The 16,847-nt window shown below is 52.4% G+C and overlaps 5 protein-coding genes across 5 annotated transcripts; 4 read left to right on the forward strand and 1 right to left on the reverse strand.

The window, feature by feature from the left end:
- Window positions 1-66: 66 nt before the first annotated feature.
- Window positions 67-1,660, forward strand: HETIRDRAFT_454655 (uncharacterized protein; the record flags this gene model as incomplete). The annotated part of the gene is made up of 2 exons (XM_009552548.1): window positions 67-577; window positions 636-1,660. The coding sequence occupies 2 exons, from the start codon at window positions 67-69 to the stop codon at window positions 1,658-1,660; spliced, it is 1,536 nt and encodes a 511-aa protein (XP_009550843.1).
- Window positions 1,661-2,051: 391 nt separating this feature from the next.
- HETIRDRAFT_174034 (uncharacterized protein) lies at window positions 2,052-5,939 on the reverse strand (the record flags this gene model as incomplete). The annotated part of the gene is made up of 6 exons (XM_009552549.1): window positions 2,052-2,234; window positions 2,290-2,557; window positions 2,615-3,461; window positions 3,511-4,652; window positions 4,885-5,137; window positions 5,195-5,939. The coding sequence occupies 6 exons, from the start codon at window positions 5,937-5,939 to the stop codon at window positions 2,052-2,054; spliced, it is 3,438 nt and encodes a 1,145-aa protein (XP_009550844.1).
- A 176-nt stretch (window positions 5,940-6,115) lies between these two features.
- HETIRDRAFT_147914 (putative seryl-tRNA synthetase) lies at window positions 6,116-8,198 on the forward strand. Its single transcript, XM_009552550.1, has 8 exons — window positions 6,116-6,333; window positions 6,401-6,471; window positions 6,549-6,710; window positions 6,772-6,895; window positions 6,957-7,150; window positions 7,207-7,636; window positions 7,685-7,824; window positions 7,888-8,198. Exons 1-8 carry the CDS (start codon window positions 6,198-6,200, stop codon window positions 7,987-7,989), a joined length of 1,359 nt encoding a protein of 452 aa, XP_009550845.1. The 5' UTR covers window positions 6,116-6,197; the 3' UTR covers window positions 7,990-8,198.
- A 612-nt stretch (window positions 8,199-8,810) lies between these two features.
- On the forward strand, window positions 8,811-10,801 carry HETIRDRAFT_388853 (uncharacterized protein). Its single transcript, XM_009552551.1, has 6 exons — window positions 8,811-8,890; window positions 8,947-9,362; window positions 9,417-9,573; window positions 9,636-10,265; window positions 10,318-10,421; window positions 10,470-10,801. Exons 1-6 carry the CDS (start codon window positions 8,840-8,842, stop codon window positions 10,726-10,728), a joined length of 1,617 nt encoding a protein of 538 aa, XP_009550846.1. The 5' UTR covers window positions 8,811-8,839; the 3' UTR covers window positions 10,729-10,801.
- Window positions 10,802-16,075: 5,274 nt separating this feature from the next.
- HETIRDRAFT_441762 (uncharacterized protein) lies at window positions 16,076-16,843 on the forward strand (the record flags this gene model as incomplete). Its single annotated transcript, XM_009552552.1, has 3 exons — window positions 16,076-16,369; window positions 16,422-16,684; window positions 16,740-16,843. Coding segments are annotated over 3 exons (599 nt in total), but the record flags the coding sequence as incomplete, so codon positions are not given.
- Between the last annotated feature and the right edge of the window lie 4 nt (window positions 16,844-16,847).

A 16,847-nucleotide genomic window follows, 5' to 3' on the forward strand; every position in this document is an offset into this window, starting at 1 on the left:
ATACTCGCTCAGTACTGCCCTTGAGCAGTCCCAAGGCTGTATGCCCAGCACGGGATACACAGTCCCATGCCCCAATTATTTCCCTCCAGTTCTCCCTCCAAAGTTGACATCGAGCACGTCCCCGTCAGGGGAGGCCAGTGTGTGCGCCGCTCGAGCACAGATGGCAAACCACCTTCGCCCTCTCCTGCTGAGCACCACTATGCCGGCCCTTCCCGAGTCAATTGGCTGCCCTGTGAACCTGGAGCCTCTTCCCGAAGCCTCCATTCACCACAGCGTCGACTGAGCATGCACGCACACCCGCTAGGGCGTTCTGCCTCTTCGCCGACGCTTCCGTTATGGCCAGCCGCCCCTAGGATCTACAGTCATCCGTCCATGTCCAGTCATCGCTCTCTGCAGCTTGATAGGCTCTACGCGGAGCGCCCCGTGGAGTCGGAGGACAGTCTGGCGCTCCTCCACCTACAGCCTCTGTCCCCGATAATTGAGCAAACGCAATTAGGTGGATCACGGAGGACAAGGAAAGCCTCGTCCGTGAACGAGTCTCCGTTGACGCCTGAGACACCGGCGTCCCTCGATCACGGTGCATATCACATACATGCTTTCTATTGGCAACTTCTACTTATGTTTGTGACGCACAGGAGATCACGGGTCCACCTATTCTGCATTTCTGAAACGACCTCTGAAACGCTCAGTCTCGCAAGCGTCTTCTAGTTCTCTGCGGACAGTGGTGACTACCACAGTACCGACACTCCCTCCTCTCGATCTTCGCCCGCCATTTGTGGCCACGCACCGGGCCGGCCCACAGCTGTTCTCGACCGTCTACGAGGATGCCGCGTCAGAACGCACAGGCAGCTTTGTCACTGCCCGCTCCATCGCCGGCTCAGACCACGACCCGGATCCTCACCTCGACCCGGGACCCGAACGAGACCTCGAGGCGCAAATGGACAACCTAGACATCACCTTCGTGGAACCGCCATCGAATGATGCAGATGCAACTTTCGTCGACACCGTTCCGTCTTCTTCACATTCACCTGATCGACAGCTCGATCCTTCACGCCCACGCAGCCCACCTTCCGTATCTTCCTCTTTCCTATCACGCCGCTGGCGCAAGGGCCTATCCTTCGGCAGCACGCGACCCTCCTTCACCTCACTCCTGCCCTCCAAAGAAGACCTGCCTCCCCTTCCTGCCCTGTTGTTCTGGGTAGGCTTTGTAGCACCGTGGTGCTGGCTTATTGGTGGATGGCTCGTTGGTGAGGGGAGAGGCGTAGACACGGAGGGAAAGGGGCCGATCATCCCTTTCTGGGTGGTACATAAAGCTGATGATAAAATCAAGCCCGAAGCTGGGGGAAGCGAAAAAGGGAAGACAAGGGAAACAGTGATCCCAAAGCAGGTTGAGGAGACTTCCCGGCTGACGACGCAGGCAGGCAGTGGTGCACAGCAGAGGGTCGACAGCACAGGCCCGCCTCGCAGGTCACTGTGGAGAAGACTGAGCTGTGCTCTTGCCACAGACGAACTGGATTCAGGCGATGAGAAGATGGTCGTGCGGACAAAGCGTGGTGAAGAGGTCTGGGTCGTGCGCTGTCGTCTTGCCGCAGCAGTGAGCGGCATGCTTTTGGTGGTCGCTTTTGTCGTGGCCTTGATCGTTGTCGGTCGGGGATCCTGAATGTCCAGAAGTGACCTGCATGCCGTTCATATTGACTTGAACAGGGACGCTAGCACTTTCTAGAATGTACGATTACCGTATGTATTCAATCTTCATTGTACATGTATACACCTCATTGCATCCTTTATGACTTCTCACGTTCAGCATATGTACGCCAGTGCACATACTTTTATACGCATACTGTATACCTCAGTCTCTTAGCATTGACCATAGTCTATCCTGCTTTTACAGCTCGTCGCCACGTTGGCAGATAATTAGTTCCATTGAATAGTCATGACATATAACAGAGGTTGAGATGCGATACAGATACATGTCCAATAAATATCAGAGCAGAGTCATCCAATGCAAGGGCCTTGCGTACGAAAACCAAAATGCGGGTACTGCGTACAAATCAATCAGCGAGATCAAAATATGAGCGGAACATAGACTCCAGGCGTAGTGAGGAATTTGCAATGACAGAGTGTACATGGAGAAAGAGACGGGGAAAGCGGCGGGTAAAGTAGGAGAGGTATCCTTCTGGCATAGAGCCGACATGACGCTTGACATTGTCGGGCAAGTCTTGGTAGTGGTGTTTCTGGTCGATCAGTGAATAAGGAGAGGATTACACTTCAAAAGATATGGGTAGATACCTTGTTCCGTAGGGCGCGGAGAAGATCCTGAACAGACCGGCCATCATATTTTCTGAATTTGCCAAGATTTTCGACAAAGATTTTATCCAAACGTGATGGCCAATCGGGGCCAACGACACTACTAGCGTTCTCTTCCAACCGGACAAGGTCAGGATCTCGAGGGTCGCGACACATTATCTCGAAACGGTCCGATGCGTCCTGCAAAAATGCTAGTCGTCGTCCAGGATCCCAGAAATACGGATGCATGAGGCATGTGGTTGTGTCCGGTCTAAATTGTTAGTCAAACGATCAGCATAGAATCCCTGTTAGACAGAGAAATACATACCTCGCCGACGCTTCAGGCTCCAGCATTGCACTAATGAGGTCCACTGCCTCAGATCCCTCCTCGCCAAACTGCTCTAACCCGACTAGCGATCGTTCGTTCCGTAAGATATTGACCTCCCGCTCGAATCGATCTCCAAATGGGTGGCCCCCGTTCGTCAAGGTATAATAGAAGAGACACCCCAGAGCGAAGATATCCACCGACTTGGTCAAGCGTGTCGAATTTGATTTGCCTGCCGTACTGGTACTCGTCGTCGTGCCAATGCTATCTCTGGAGGATTGGGAATCCTCGCCGGTGGTTTCATCGAGTTTGACTTCGCCACGAAGGATCTCAGGTGCACGCCAGCCGACTGTGCCAACGCCCAATACCCCTCCTGCAGTGGGCAAGAAGCTTGTTTGGTCCATTTCGAGTTTCCTGCAGAGACCAAAATCCGAGATCAACATGCGATGTCCTGCGGATTCCCCAACGCCCTTCTTCGCACTAGAAACGAGTATATTCTGCGGCTTGATGTCACGATGAACGATCTTGAGCGCGTGCAGATGTCGAAGACCCGAGGTGATTTGTCGGAGTGCACGTTTTGGCTCAAACGCAATAGCGATTTCACGGAATTGGTCAGGTCGCTCGACGATATCTGCGAGAGACGCTGGACACAACTCAAGTGCTATGTATAAGAAATTTGCTTGTGCTTCCTGATAGTAGTATCTGATAACGTTCGGATGATCATCGGCGTCCTGTAATAAGCTCACTTCGCGAGATGCGAGTGTCACGAAGTCATGTAAAAGTCGCTTGACGGCAACCGCACGCCCTTGCATTGATCCTCGGTAGACGACCGTACCGTGAGAGCCAAAACCTATGTCACTGGTGAGCAAAGACAGTATTCAGAGAATGGAAAGACACACCAAGTACGGTATCCGAGACAATTAAAGAAGGAGCGGCTATGGGCTTGGGTGTGTTTGGGATGAGGAGTTGCGAAAGATTGTTGGAGAAGTCTTCGGGCTTTTCGTTTTCATCCGCATCCGCATCCTCTGCAGCGAGATCCTTTGCATTGCCTCGTTTCTTCTTGCCTCGTCGCCTTCTTGCGTTTTTGCGCCTATTTGGCGTAGCAGCGGCATCCCCCTCCTTCTCGCTGTCATCATCGCCCAGGTCATCAATAGGTTCTGGAGATAGATTGTTGTCGGCCAATGGCATCTTCAATCCTTTGACAGTCGATAGCAAAGCTGGATGCTGGGGTGGCGTGGAAGGGCGCTCTGGAACGGCAACAGGGAAGAAGTCAGATATATCGGTAGCAACAGAGACTTTCTCGGCTAGTGTTCCTTTGACAGTGTCGACATCGACGTCAATGGCTGCAGAGGCCGTCTTCGATGGGCGCTCGTTACGCCGGTTCCGAACAGACCGAGCAGACCAAAATGCGATGACGCCAAAAACGATGAGAGTCAGGACCGCTGCAGTATACGACTGCATACTTGGCAACCCTCCAAGCAGTGGAATTGAGTGTCCGCTATCAATCCACGGACGAGATGGCATGATGGTCTTATCGTCGCCATGAGGAAGAATGGGATCCTCTTTGGTATCGTCGCTTATGATCATCTGCGAATTGGTGTTCGAAGATGGGGGTTGCACTATTGTGGGAGCGCCATCCAGTAACCGCGCCAAACGTGATCGGCTGTTGGCTTCCAGTGGCCTGATACCAACCAAACAACGAAGGTCTGTGCTGCCAGTTTCGCAAAGTTCATGCAGGTCCGCTTCGGGGTCTACAGCATGGGTATCCATAATGCCTGGCGGAGGGTCGATCGCTTTGAGTCGTCGATTGTACGGGCCCCCAAAAACAACGAGTGGAAAATGATCGGGGCTTAGGGCGAAGAGGGACCCGGTCTCTTCAACCAAACCTACGTATGCGGCATCAAGATTGGGGAGACGGCGAGATTTGACGGCTGCAGGAAGATCGAGGGCGGGAAGAACGTCTTGAAGGCGAGGGCGAGGTTGGAGGAGGACGAAGGGCTCTTTGCGTTTACGGCTCTTCACAACATCAAAGATGGCAACGCTATATGTCTGAAATCAGCGTCAAGAAGCAGTGCATTGAAAACATGCTAAGAAAGAAATTCCGAAAAAAAACTGAGGGCGGTGGTCTACACATTTACCATTCATGCTTCAGCACGAGATGTAAGTTTGTGGACATGAGAGACCACCAGACACAGACGAATCTTTTAAACTCAGAACTCATTATCCCCAATTGTACCAAAAAGTGAAAGAGTGAACAATGAGGTGAGACTCACACTGGATTTGAGAACCTTTGAGCCCAGACAAAAGTATTTGCGGACAGTGAGTCATCTTGTTTGCGTCGTTTGAAGGAAATAATCTCCCCGTTTGGTAGTGAGTCTATATAGGTATCGTCGCTGGTACGACTGTACACAGCCTGCTGTTCTAGGTCCTGATTGTTCGGGCCATATGTTGAGAAAGAAAGGTGTTGGACTGGAACCTTCCGCGAAGACGGAGGATGTGGGCGCGTATGAATGGAGATATGGTAGTCTTTGAAGCATACTCATTATATACAGGGTTACGCGAATGCACGAAGGGAATACTCACCGGTTCGCCCTATGAAGATCTCCGTCGGGTGTTGAGGTTTATGAGGTTTTGTACCATCAAGCTCGTCCAGGTCAATGTCTATCGAATCTTTGTCGGTTAAGTCCTCAAAGGGATCCCACGGGCATTCTGAGTCTAGGGCCGCCTTCACTTTGCCCGTTTCGAGGTCTATAAGCAACAGTGACGTCTTCTTCTTGCCAACAAAAACCCTCCTGTCTGTGTCCTCAAAACTGAATGGGGACATATCGACTAGCTGCGGCATAGAGAACGGAAGGCGCTGCAAAGGACCAGACGGTGAAGAAGCTACGTAGATATCCCCCGACTGAGGCTCGATGATATAGGTCTCCTGCGTGCTCGAATCTTCGTCGAGGTCGGGATCATAGTCGGCATGTCGAGTGGTGATGAGGGGTTGCAGTGATGTGGGGGCGGAAGCAGAAGCGCCAGCAACGTCTGCCGTCAACGTAGTTGGCATCGACCAGAGCGTTTCGCCTGTTCCTCTGTTGAGGGCGTGGAACTTTCCGTCGACTGAAGCGACCAAGACGATGTCCAAAAGCTCCAAAACATCTTTGCTTTCGTCTGCGGAGGCAGTGCTTCCGAGAGAACGCGAAAAGGGTAGGGTTTCGATCTGATTGAGACCGGCTGACACTCCGTTGAGCTCGCGCTTCGATGCAATGGTCTCAGCAAGACATTTCGCAAGGATTAAGGAGATAAAGAACAGAGAGTAATGAAGAAAAGGGAGGGGTGACATGGGTAGTCATAATTTTGCGGAATGAAAGACGTTTCAGGAACGTAACGCGGTACAGACCTCCCGTGGGAAGTGCGCCCTTGTCATATTTTATACTTATATTACTCAGTCAAGTGCATTATATACTCGATCTTATACCTAAATTACGGATCCATCGATCGACTCATTTTGAGGAGTCAAGATCGTATTGACCTGCTAAACTCAAACATATACCCCTCCTTTCCCAACCCATACAGTTCGTCGTGAAACGTAGATCAAGCCATGACGTTGGATGTTTTGAGCTTCATTGATGCCAAGGGCGGCAATGCCGAAGAAATTCGCGAATCTCAGCGCAAGCGTGGGCATTCGGTCGAGCTGGTTGGTGAGATCATCCAGATGTACGCAGACTGGGTCAAGAGTGAGTCCGTGTGCTTGTGTTCTTTGATCCGGGGAGTAACGTGGTTGCTCTACCCGCGTCCACTCAGTGGACTTCGATGCAAACAGCCTGAGTAAACAGATTAATGCTGTACAGAAGCAGATCGCGACTAAAAAAAAAGTGGGCAATCTCACCCGTTGGTTCGTTTGTGAACTTCCCGGACCATTGGCAACTGATAATTCGACATGTGTCTCAAGGCCAAGGAGAATGCAGATGATTTAGTTGCAGAGAAAAAGACCCTCGATGCCCAAGTCGAGGCGAAGCGAAAGGAAGCCCGCGAGTTCGAGTTACAGATGAGACAGAAGGCTAGCACAATCGGCAATATTGTCGGGAAGGCTGTTCCAGTGAGCCAGACAGAGGTGAGTCCCGCTTTACTCCTTTGATGTATGCAGCGCGGTGAACTGAGGACTAGTTGAGTAGGATGATAACGTTACCCTCAAAACATGGCATCCTGAAGGACCGAATGCCGAAGTAGAGAAGAAATCAAATATTCTTGCGCACCACGAAGTGCTCCTGCGACTAGATGCCATGGATCTCGAGCGAGGTATGTGCTACCGATTTAAGACGCAAACAATGTGTATATTCATCAGTTATACACTGCAAAGGTGCAAAGGTTGCAGGACACCGAGGTTACTACCTGACTAACGATGGTATCGATCTCAACCAGGCTCTTATATCTTATGGACTCGACTTCCTCAGAAAACGAGGATACAAGAAAGTTCAACCCCCCTTCATGATGAACAAAGATGTAATGGCAAAGACCGCGCAACTTGATCAATTCGACGAAGAATTATACAAGGTACTTTCTGGAACACAAATCCCAACATTGCACATTTCTCATGGCTTTCCACATAGGTCATCGCCAGCGAGGACGAGAAGTATCTCATCGCGACTTCGGAACAACCTATCTCCGCCTTCCACTCCGATGAATGGTTCGAAGACCCAAAAACGCAACTCCCCGTACAATACGCCGGTTACTCGACGTGTTTCCGAAAGGAAGCAGGGTCAGCGGGGCGAGATATGTGGGGTATCTTCCGTGTGCACCAGTTCGAAAAGGTCGAACAGTTCTGCATCACCGAGCCGGAAAAGTCGTGGGATATGTTCGAGACAATGGTCACAAACTCTGAGGCATTCTATCAGAGTCTTGGAATCCCGTATCGCGTCGTGGCCATCGTCTCGGGGGCGCTGAATCTGGCGGCTGCCCAGAAATACGATCTCGAGGCCTGGTTCCCCTTCCAGGGGGCGTACAAGGAATTGGTGTCGTGCTCGAACTGTACCGATTATCGTGAGTGCTTCTCAGTGGACATTGGACCGCATGCTTATTCTATGACAGAGAGCCGGAGGCTTGAAGTTCGCTGTGGCTTAAAGAGCAAGGACCAAGCACGCAAAGTTTATGTTCATATGCTCAACGGCACCCTCTGTGCGACGGAGCGGGCGCTTTGCTGCCTCGTCGAGAATTATCAAACCCCAGAGGTTCTTTTTCTCTTTTAAAGCCCTTGCTTGACTTACAGAGCTGACTATGTTGTCGAACTCTAGGGTCTCGTTATTCCCGAGGTCCTCCGCCCATATATGCAAGGCCGTGACTTCCTTCCATGGGTGAAAGAGCTGCCAAAGAATCTGCAGCGTAAACAGGCGTAAGCTTCTTGATTGTGATGTACGCTACCTTATTGCGCATTCCTTGCTCTTTGTTTATTCTGGGCATCTCTGTACAGCGTTACCACACTTGGGCGGTAGGTGTATAGATCGATAGTGAAGAAGTCCAGGTTTTGTTGTATGTAGACTGGTATCTCCCAATGTTCTGTAGAATGATCGGCAGCTTGACGCTTAGCAGCATGTCTTCGAGAAGCACTGACCGAGAGAGATCCGGACAAACCGATCTGCGCATATGTGTTATTTGAAAACCTAGGTTGTTATCTCCATGTGGTCTCCCGAAGGCAGCAACGTTGACGATCCTCCAACCTTGTGACTGCGACTGGCGACAACAGCTTGAGCAATGAACCAAATTCACTCTACCCAAATATATCTCGTTGCAAAGGGGAACTCTCCTCATTCTGTACGACCAACGAGGCCGCCTGTGCTGCTGCGCGACTCAAGTTGTCCTCGAGTGTGCGTACAGAAGGAGAATAATTCCTCTTAGCGACGAGCTGTTGGGAGAATGGATGGCGTCATGCCTTCTCCCCAAAGCTCTTATATACAATGAGGATTGTATTCGGGGCGCAGCTGATCCCACTGCGCGTAAATGACCCTGGACTATGCGCTGCTGGATGTCAAAATCCGTGGTAGGAAACTGGTAGGAAGGACCAGAATGTGATGACCGAAAATAGGCAGAATTTCTAGCTCACATCCCTTTTTGGACAGTTTGGAGCACCAGATAACTTTCTCATCACATGATCTATAATTTTCGCGATGGACGTGACTCCTCTTCATTTGGCTCAAGCACTCCTCTCATCTTTGTCTCACTCAGCGGCCTTTACAACCTCAATTTACCATGAAATACTTCTCTACCCGTGGAGGCGGTTCTCAGCTCTCTTTTGAAGAGGTCAATCACCATCGATCTCCAAATCTCATTATTCTGAACGTGCATGGAATCCCCAGACCGTATTGACCGGCCTCGCTCCGAACGGGGGTCTCTACATACCTGAAGACATTCCTTCACTTCCACAAAACTGGCGAGAAGAGTGGAAGAACTACTCATTTGCCGATCTGTCAGTTGCAGTTCTGTCCTTGTACATCGAGGAGGAGGAGATCTCGCGCGATGAGCTCAGAAGGCTGGTGGAAAAGTCGTACAGCACATTCCGCCATCCTGAGGTCACACCGTTGCAGAAACTCGATGAAAAGACGTTTATCCTGGAGCTCTTCCACGGACCTACGTTCGCGTTCAAAGACGTTGCTTTGCAATTATTAGGGAACCTCTTCGAGTTCTTCTTGCTCCGGAGAAATACTCGTAAAGGACCAAACGAGGCCCCAGAGAAATTGACCGTAGTCGGTGCGACTAGCGGAGACACAGGCAGGTACGTGCACATCAACGGGTCCGACATCTGTGCCGTGATTCACACTCGACATAGTGCCGCCATCTATGGACTCAGGAACAGGGCTAATGTCTCCATTTTCATCCTTCATCCGAAGGGTCGTGTATCTCCCATTCAAGAAGCGCAGATGACTACCGTCACTGACGCAAATGTACATAACATCGCTGTGAAGGGAACATTCGACGATTGTCAGGTCCGTTTGTTCTGTGCATGCGATGGACAGTTTTTGAAACATCTTGTATCTCCTTCTTTCAGGATATTGTGAAAGGTCTGTTCGCCGATCGCGAGTTCAACCGAAAGCACCGTCTCGGTGCCGTCAACTCGATTAACTGGGCCCGCATCCTCGCCCAGACAGTCTACTACTTCCTTGCCTACTTTCATGCCAAATCGCAACTCCCCCCCTCGGCCGAGCTTCAATTCGTCGTTCCGACGGGCAATTTCGGGGACATCCTGGCGGGATACTACGCGAAGCGCATGGGTCTGCCCATGGGCAAGCTCGTTGTTGCGACGAACTCGAACGATATTCTCGCGAGGTTCTGGCGGAGCGGGAAGTACGAAAAAGTCGATTCGTCGGCGATCGAGCGTGGGCTGGCAACTGCACCAGCAGCAGGGGCATCAGACGGTAAACAGGCTATCGACGGCGTCAAGGAGACATTGAGCCCGGCCATGGACATCCTCGTATCGAGCAACTTTGAGAGGCTGCTGTGGTACCTCGCTTATGGATCAGTTACTAAAGGATCCGAGGGTGCGAGGAGAACAGTTGCATGCGCGACCGTTGACGAATGGATGAACAAGGTCAAGAGCGACGGAAGGGTCGAGGTGCCGATCGATGTTCTGGAGCTGGCCAGGAAGGATTTCATCGCTGAGCGGATATCCGATGAGCAGGTCAGTCCGTTGTCAGTCGAGTCTCGAACGAGGGCTGATATGGGCCCATCAGACGCTAGAGACCATCAAGTCACATCATAGCAGCAGCCCATCTTATGTTGCAGACCCACATACGGCCGTTGGTCTTTCAGCTGCAAAAATCATAGCTCAGCAAAAGCAAGCCTTTCCTTCTCATCCTATGACTAAGCTGACACATACCTCCAGCTCTTCAGACACGGTCCAGATCGTCCTCTCCACGGCGCACCCTGCCAAATTTTATGAAGCAGTGACTCGCGCATTGAACGACTCGCCCGCGTTCGATTTCGCTCGCGATGTCCTGCCAGAGGAGTTCAAGGGCCTGTTAGAGAAGGAAAAACGTGTCATCGATGTCGAGGCGCCCAATGCTGAACTTGTGAAAAAGGTCATAGAGGAACATGTTGGCGTTAACATCGTGAGTGATGGCAGGATCGGAGGGAGTGTGTGAGGATATTTTTTGTACATATAGCCAACGTGATGTATACTATGGGAAGGCCGATGCAGCTCCGAATTGCAAAGCCAGACATCCTTCGCCTGAGCCTGATTGTGCCCACCGATTTCTGTCGTAGTTTCTTTCAGCGGTCATTGAAAGTTTACGAGCGAAGGAACGATAGACTGTTCGCCGCAAGGGACATATGGATGGCGTCTAGAACGCTTGCCACGCCGCCGCGAGTGACGCCCTGCGACTGCCTGTCTCATAGACGTTCGTCTGCTGATTCTTCTCTGGCCATGAGAAAAAGAAAAAGGCGATAGAAAAACATGACGAGAGTGGGATTCGAACCCACGCCCCCGAAGGGACCAGATCCTTAGTCTGGCGCCTTAGACCGCTCGGCCATCTCGCCTTGAAGATTGCGTGACTGACATTCATCATATACTGCTAGGCTGGGTCCTGCACATATATAACCGCCGTGTGGCCCTTCAATTTTTCAACGATAAATAATATCATAGCGCAGGGGTTACTCATTAGTTGAAGCGAGGTCTATGCCCATGCTCAGTAGTTTCCCACGTGGTCTGGCATGTTGCTCCTTGACAGTACTCTTTACTTTCAAGTTTGTTACCTGTAATTCCTCTCATCTTCAACTGCTCAGATGCATGAAACAATCATAGCCCTTCCTCCAAGCAGGCTCAAAGAAGCAAATTTCCTGAATATTTACATGTAAAAGCAGCCTAACTAATGCATGCCGAGAATCTGGCCGGAGGACTTGAGAAATTTTGGTCTTGTGGGCACAGACAGGTAGGCCAAAATTGGGGGGAAATATATTCATATTTGTGGTTTTGAAAAGATATATTATTCTAGATATCCAGCAAGAATTTGAAGCAGGATGAAGTATGACGCAAATAAGCAGGAGTAGCGAGTACAGACTAAGACTGAAGCATGCGACCACGTGAACACCGTGTAGAGCTATTGCGTTTGATTTTTCAACGAAAAAAGAACTCATACGCTGACCTGATGCATTGACGTTGGCGGCAATTTGCAGCAAGCAGTGCCCCGTGGCGCTAGAACATGATTCATTGCATGGGGATCACTGAAATCCGCCCTGAAATATATGCAACTTTGTTTGATGAGGTTATCAGGTGGCAGGCTTTTATAGTCATGCGTAATAAGCCGTTGTGGACTGCTGTGTGCTCCGGCCACAGGGAGGAGCAGAGGGATAGCAGAGAGGAGCTCCTTGCAAATCCTCGTGCCCGTCGCCGTTAAATTGCCAAAAGCTTGCCAAGTCGCAGGGGGAACACTCTGGATCAATCCAAGATCTCTCCAAGATTCACGAATCGGGGGTGCTGGGAGAGTCACGTGATTTCATTTGATGATGGCGCTTCGTGTTCGGGCTAGATATCTCAGCTCTGATGCCGTCCATGCAAAATATATCTGCATTCACGTTATCTGGAGCTCATCACAACATTCAGTGTGCTGCCCTCATACTGCCGAGATACACCGAGGGGGGGCCGACCAGCGGTGATGGCGGTATGTTTCGGTGCACAGCGAGGCGACACGGAACTGGAATGTTGCACGGCCGCGACATTGATCGTCGGATCGAATGTGGTGGGCGAGTATTTCAGTGAGAATGATGGTCGTCCCCGGGGTGTGATGGGAGCTTGTGCTCGCCCTCGTCTCGAGCCTGTCTCGTTTCAGGCTATCTCCCTCCTCCCTGCTACGATCGACTCTGCTCGGCTAGTCTGTCCCTCAGGACCCTGCGCGCGATTTCTTTTTTATCGCCCTGGCGTTCCTCTTGTCCTGTTGTCTCTCCCCCTCGGACTCAGAATCAGAGATGAACTTGGCCAACCCCTTTCGACGCAAGGCAAACAAGAAGTCAGCGGTTCGGATACGACATACACAACGCTCTCCTTCCCCTCCATCTTTCTCTTCCCCAGATGTAGTCGAAATCAGTGAGAGCGCGCTCCTTCGCACCCCACAGACGATCGCGGTCGACGCTCTCAAACCCCTCTCCTCACGCGTGGACTTGGATTTCTCGCACCCTGAGCCATGGTTTCCCCACGATATCCTCTCTACGAAAGATGGAGAGCAAAAACCCTCTTCAGTCGTGACCGGTGTCGTGGAAATTCATCACGTAGGGCATGGAGCGAGTAGCTTGCAGTCGCGCGCAGAGGAGGCCCAGAATTCTGAATCTGCACGCTACCAAGAGGTATGAGAATCCTTGTGTTCATCCTCTCGCGGCCGTTCCCCATCGTTGATCCCTTCCCAAGGAGGCAAGCTATGTCGACATGGGTCCTTCGGACGAGGAGCAAATGGTACGTCCGCCTACACATTCACCAACGTCTATTCCTACATCTCGCGTCCAGCGTCCCCCCCGTAGGACTTACAAAGGCGCACCCGCGCCCATCATGATACCCAACTTGGCCCTGCACGGCCCCAAAGTACAAATTCAACGCTCCGCTGACCACTCAACTCGAGGCTCTGCCGCTCCACTGCCGTCTGCCGCGCAAGAGCGCGATGTCTCGCCTGTCATGAACGACGACGCATCAATTATCTCGGGCATCACGCTCCCCGGTGCCCTCATGCTGAATAACGAAAATCGGCAGTCGCGGTACCATCAACGCGGTATTACGCGCCAGGACTCCGCGACGTTACCCCATGGCGAGAACCCGTACTTGAACTCGCCGCGTTGGAGGGAGAGACGTGGTAGTAGCGGTGACGCCGTCACGTTTCCTGATGACCTGGGGTCTGTCCCTCCCGTTCCGCCACTTCCCCTCGCCGTCGTCGACACGATTACGGCAAAGGGAGACAGCGCGGTATTAGAGTCGCCATTGCGCCGGGTCAGAACGCATTCGGTGCAACAGCTGAACACACCGCCTGTATCAGGCGACTCAATTGCGCTACTCCTGTCCGGGACGCATACGATGCATCGCGTGTCCCCGATCACTGAGGCCTCGTCTACACAGACGTCGCCTGCCATGGACGGCAGCAAGGACCTGAGTAACGCGAGCTCGAAGGGGGCCTCCCCAGCACAGCCTCAGCGCAGTGGCACGTCCGATACCGATCATTTTCTCTCGCCTTCATCCTTCGCGTCATCACGCGGTATGTCAGTGTCACCGAACTCACAAAGGTCGGCACGCTCGGGCGACGATATTAATCAAGTTCTGGACCAGTACATCGCAGACTCAATCTATGAGAGTAGAAGTCCGTCTTCGGACAGGGCAGACCTGATTACGCCATCGTCGTCGGACACCAGTAATGGAAACAGCGCTGACAGTGTAAAGCACAGTCCGGACAGACAGGCATCTGGGACGTACTCGCAACGATCATCGTCCAGGCAGCGTGGAAATGGTACGTCCCGCCCTTGAAGTGATGCATGGCGGTATGGAAGACAGTTCACTCATCGCCCTCGGGGATACAGCTGCGCGTCTCGAGATACAAGTAGCGTCCCGCTCGCGTTCCAATTCCGCGTCCAACACAAGAGCACCACGCCCCTCCATTACGTCCGTGAACAACAGCCTCCTCCATCCCACGACCCTTCTTCCTATTGGCGAGCGCCCGCGTTCAACGCGAGATATCCCTTCAGACGACGAGGACGACGGCCTTCCCTCGATTCCTTTGGCTATCGTCAATTCTCACCATTTCTCACAACTTCCTTCGTTCCCGGTCACTGCCACAACTCCGCTCTCTGCACCTTCTTCTGGTTCAATTGACGGGTCGCTCACATCATCTCATTCTCCTAACTCTGGTTCACATCTGTTATCAGAACAGGCCAACGACATGAGGCGTCCTGCTGGTCTGAATCCTATCACTGTGGTACGTGATCCGAGGGAAGGCTTGTCTTTCGAGATCGCACAGAGCCCGTCCTTGATGGGCAGCACACCATCTCCGTCGTCCTCTGGCAAGCAAACATTTCCGGAGACACCGAGCGCCTTCAGCCCCCTGTTCTCAAGTGGACTATTCGCGTCGACTCCGGGACTATCACCGGCCCTTGCGTCGGGAGGCTCAATGAGCACCTCATTATTCGGAGCCGAGTCAAGCGAACGAGCTTCAAGAAGCTCGCCACGCCATTCACCACGGCCAATCAAATCGTTGTCGAGAACAGTTGGCATTGCGAGGGCTCGCTCTACCAAGAACAAACCTTCACGGGCACTTACAGCATCTGCTGCCCCTCCATCAACCCCGAGCATGTCGAAAGCTATGTTAAGCCATGGACCTACGCCCGGATCCCCCAGACGGTTCCACCTGCTTTCTGGTGCCACAAAGAAATTAGCTTTTCCTCCACCCTCCACAACGCCTCCATCTATTCCTTCCTCTCGTCCGGATTCCCCCGAGCGACCTCCGCTATCTCAATCCTCGATCCAGCCAAGGCCACCCGCACTAGAACAAGCAGCAGTGGACCCTGTACTCGTAGTGAAGTATCTTCCTTTCGCTCCTCCTCCTTCGATGACACCTCCGCAGCCTCCTGCGACACCTCCCCTTACTTCTCACGATGTTTCTCCGTCTTCGTCTTCTATCACTGCACAGTCCTCTGGTCGCTCACAGAGCGGCGCGCCGTCGCTATATCAGATCGTTGCCTCTGTTTCGCGAACAGCATCTGCGCACGCATCACCTTCAGGACCATCAAGCCGTAGAGCGCCGGGGCGACCACCGCTCCCGATTGGGCCTCGCAGTCGTAATGTGACAGCCTCTACGACGTTGGCAGGGCTGCGAGAGACAAACCTGTCTTCCACGTCTTTGGGGTACATCCCGTTCACGCGGAGACCATCTCAAGGGTCTGTTCATCTGACGACGCCGAGATTCAACACGACGCGTGTGAAGTTCAAGGGTTTCACCCTAGAAGCAGCCAAGTGGACGTTCACTTCCGAACAACTTCAGTCGATCGTGTCAAGGGCCATCAAGCAATCGGCAGAAACATCGTCCCTGAGGCTGCTGCCGGTTCAACAGCTGGATGTTGATCTACCGCAGGAATTGGATCGGTTGGAGGCATTGCAGGCAGAACTCAAGACGACATACAAGCTTCAGGTCCGCAAACGGAATGCGCTCCTCGCGCAGCTGGCTTCCAATGGAGACGGACGAGAGATCGGCCCACAAGCCGTTAGCGGCATTGCGGAGGATCTGCAAGACATCTTACTGAACCTGGACCTCATCGCAGAGGAGTTGTACAGCGCCAGGGACCAGGCCGCTCAGCTCAACAAGTTGTTGGGCACCCACTCCGCCAGCGCTCTTGCGATGGCGCTGCGGAAGCTCAATGCGAGCTTTTTGAAGCGCGCGACCGAGGCGCAGGTCCTCCAGGATCGCGTTATCGCGCTGGAGGCTGAACGCGACGAGGCGTGGTCCCAAGCGGAGCAGGTCGCGCAGGAGATGGACGACCTCCAGGATCAGTTCTCTCCGGGCTCCGCGCGGTCGGCCAGTCGTCGCTCGAGTCGCGTGTTGGCATCGCGCAAGTCGAGCATCCGGGTGTCGAAGGCTGGTCTACGATCTAGCAACAACCAGAGGAGCAACAGGGTATCGCTCGTCAGTCAGAACCGCATGAGTGCCGTGTCTTCCGCAACAACGTCTCTTCTCTCTTCCAGCTTTGTCCCTCCTGTCCCTCGCATTCCTCATACAGACTCTTTGGGGATCATCACCACTGGCCTCTCCAGTCACAACTCTGGTGAGTACTCGCATCCATTCTCGCTGTACAGGCTCATTGATGATTGATGTAGCATACACTTCCGATTTCTCGCCCACGTCCGAGAGTCGTGCACTCGCACAAGCCCAAAGAGATCTCTGCAACATGCTTGGTATATCCATCCAAGATATCAAGCCTCAAGGTAGAAGGTCGTCCATGGTTGTCTCTCCGGTGTCGCCAAGGCCATCAGCAGCCTCTGCCGCTCGCTCTCGAAGGACTTTGTCCGATGTCACTGGAAACCGTTTGGCGAAAGGTCTCGCGGTGTTGGAACCCTTTGTCGATCTTACGAAGAACGATGTGAGCCTTTGTGTTTCCGATTCACTAGCTGACCTGACCATCTTTCTCTGCACAGCGTGAACATGTATTAGCAACTCTTGGTATTATTGACCCATGAGGCCTCCGACATCTGTTCATCGCTATTTATACATCATATTTATCTATGACCATGACGCCCTTATCT

This window comes from Heterobasidion irregulare, assembly GCF_000320585.1.
Source record: "Heterobasidion irregulare TC 32-1 unplaced genomic scaffold scaffold_10, whole genome shotgun sequence".
Taxonomy (NCBI): domain Eukaryota; kingdom Fungi; phylum Basidiomycota; class Agaricomycetes; order Russulales; family Bondarzewiaceae; genus Heterobasidion; species Heterobasidion irregulare.

Bases quoted from the DNA above. Each gene is read 5' to 3' on its own strand.
- HETIRDRAFT_147914 (XM_009552550.1), top strand. From the start codon at position 6,198: ATGACGTTGGATGTTTTGAGCTTCATTGATGCCAAGGGCGGCAATGCC. The intron at 6,711-6,771 runs GTGAGTCCCGCT...CTAGTTGAGTAG, and splicing joins TTCCAGTGAGCCAGACAGAG to GATGATAACGTTACCCTCAA. The intron at 6,896-6,956 runs GTATGTGCTACC...TACACTGCAAAG, and splicing joins TGCCATGGATCTCGAGCGAG to GTGCAAAGGTTGCAGGACAC.
- HETIRDRAFT_388853 (XM_009552551.1), top strand. From the start codon at position 8,840: ATGAAATACTTCTCTACCCGTGGAGGCGGTTCTCAGCTCTCTTTTGAA. The intron at 8,891-8,946 runs GTCAATCACCAT...TGGAATCCCCAG, and splicing joins CTCAGCTCTCTTTTGAAGAG to ACCGTATTGACCGGCCTCGC. The intron at 9,363-9,416 runs GTACGTGCACAT...CACTCGACATAG, and splicing joins ACTAGCGGAGACACAGGCAG to TGCCGCCATCTATGGACTCA.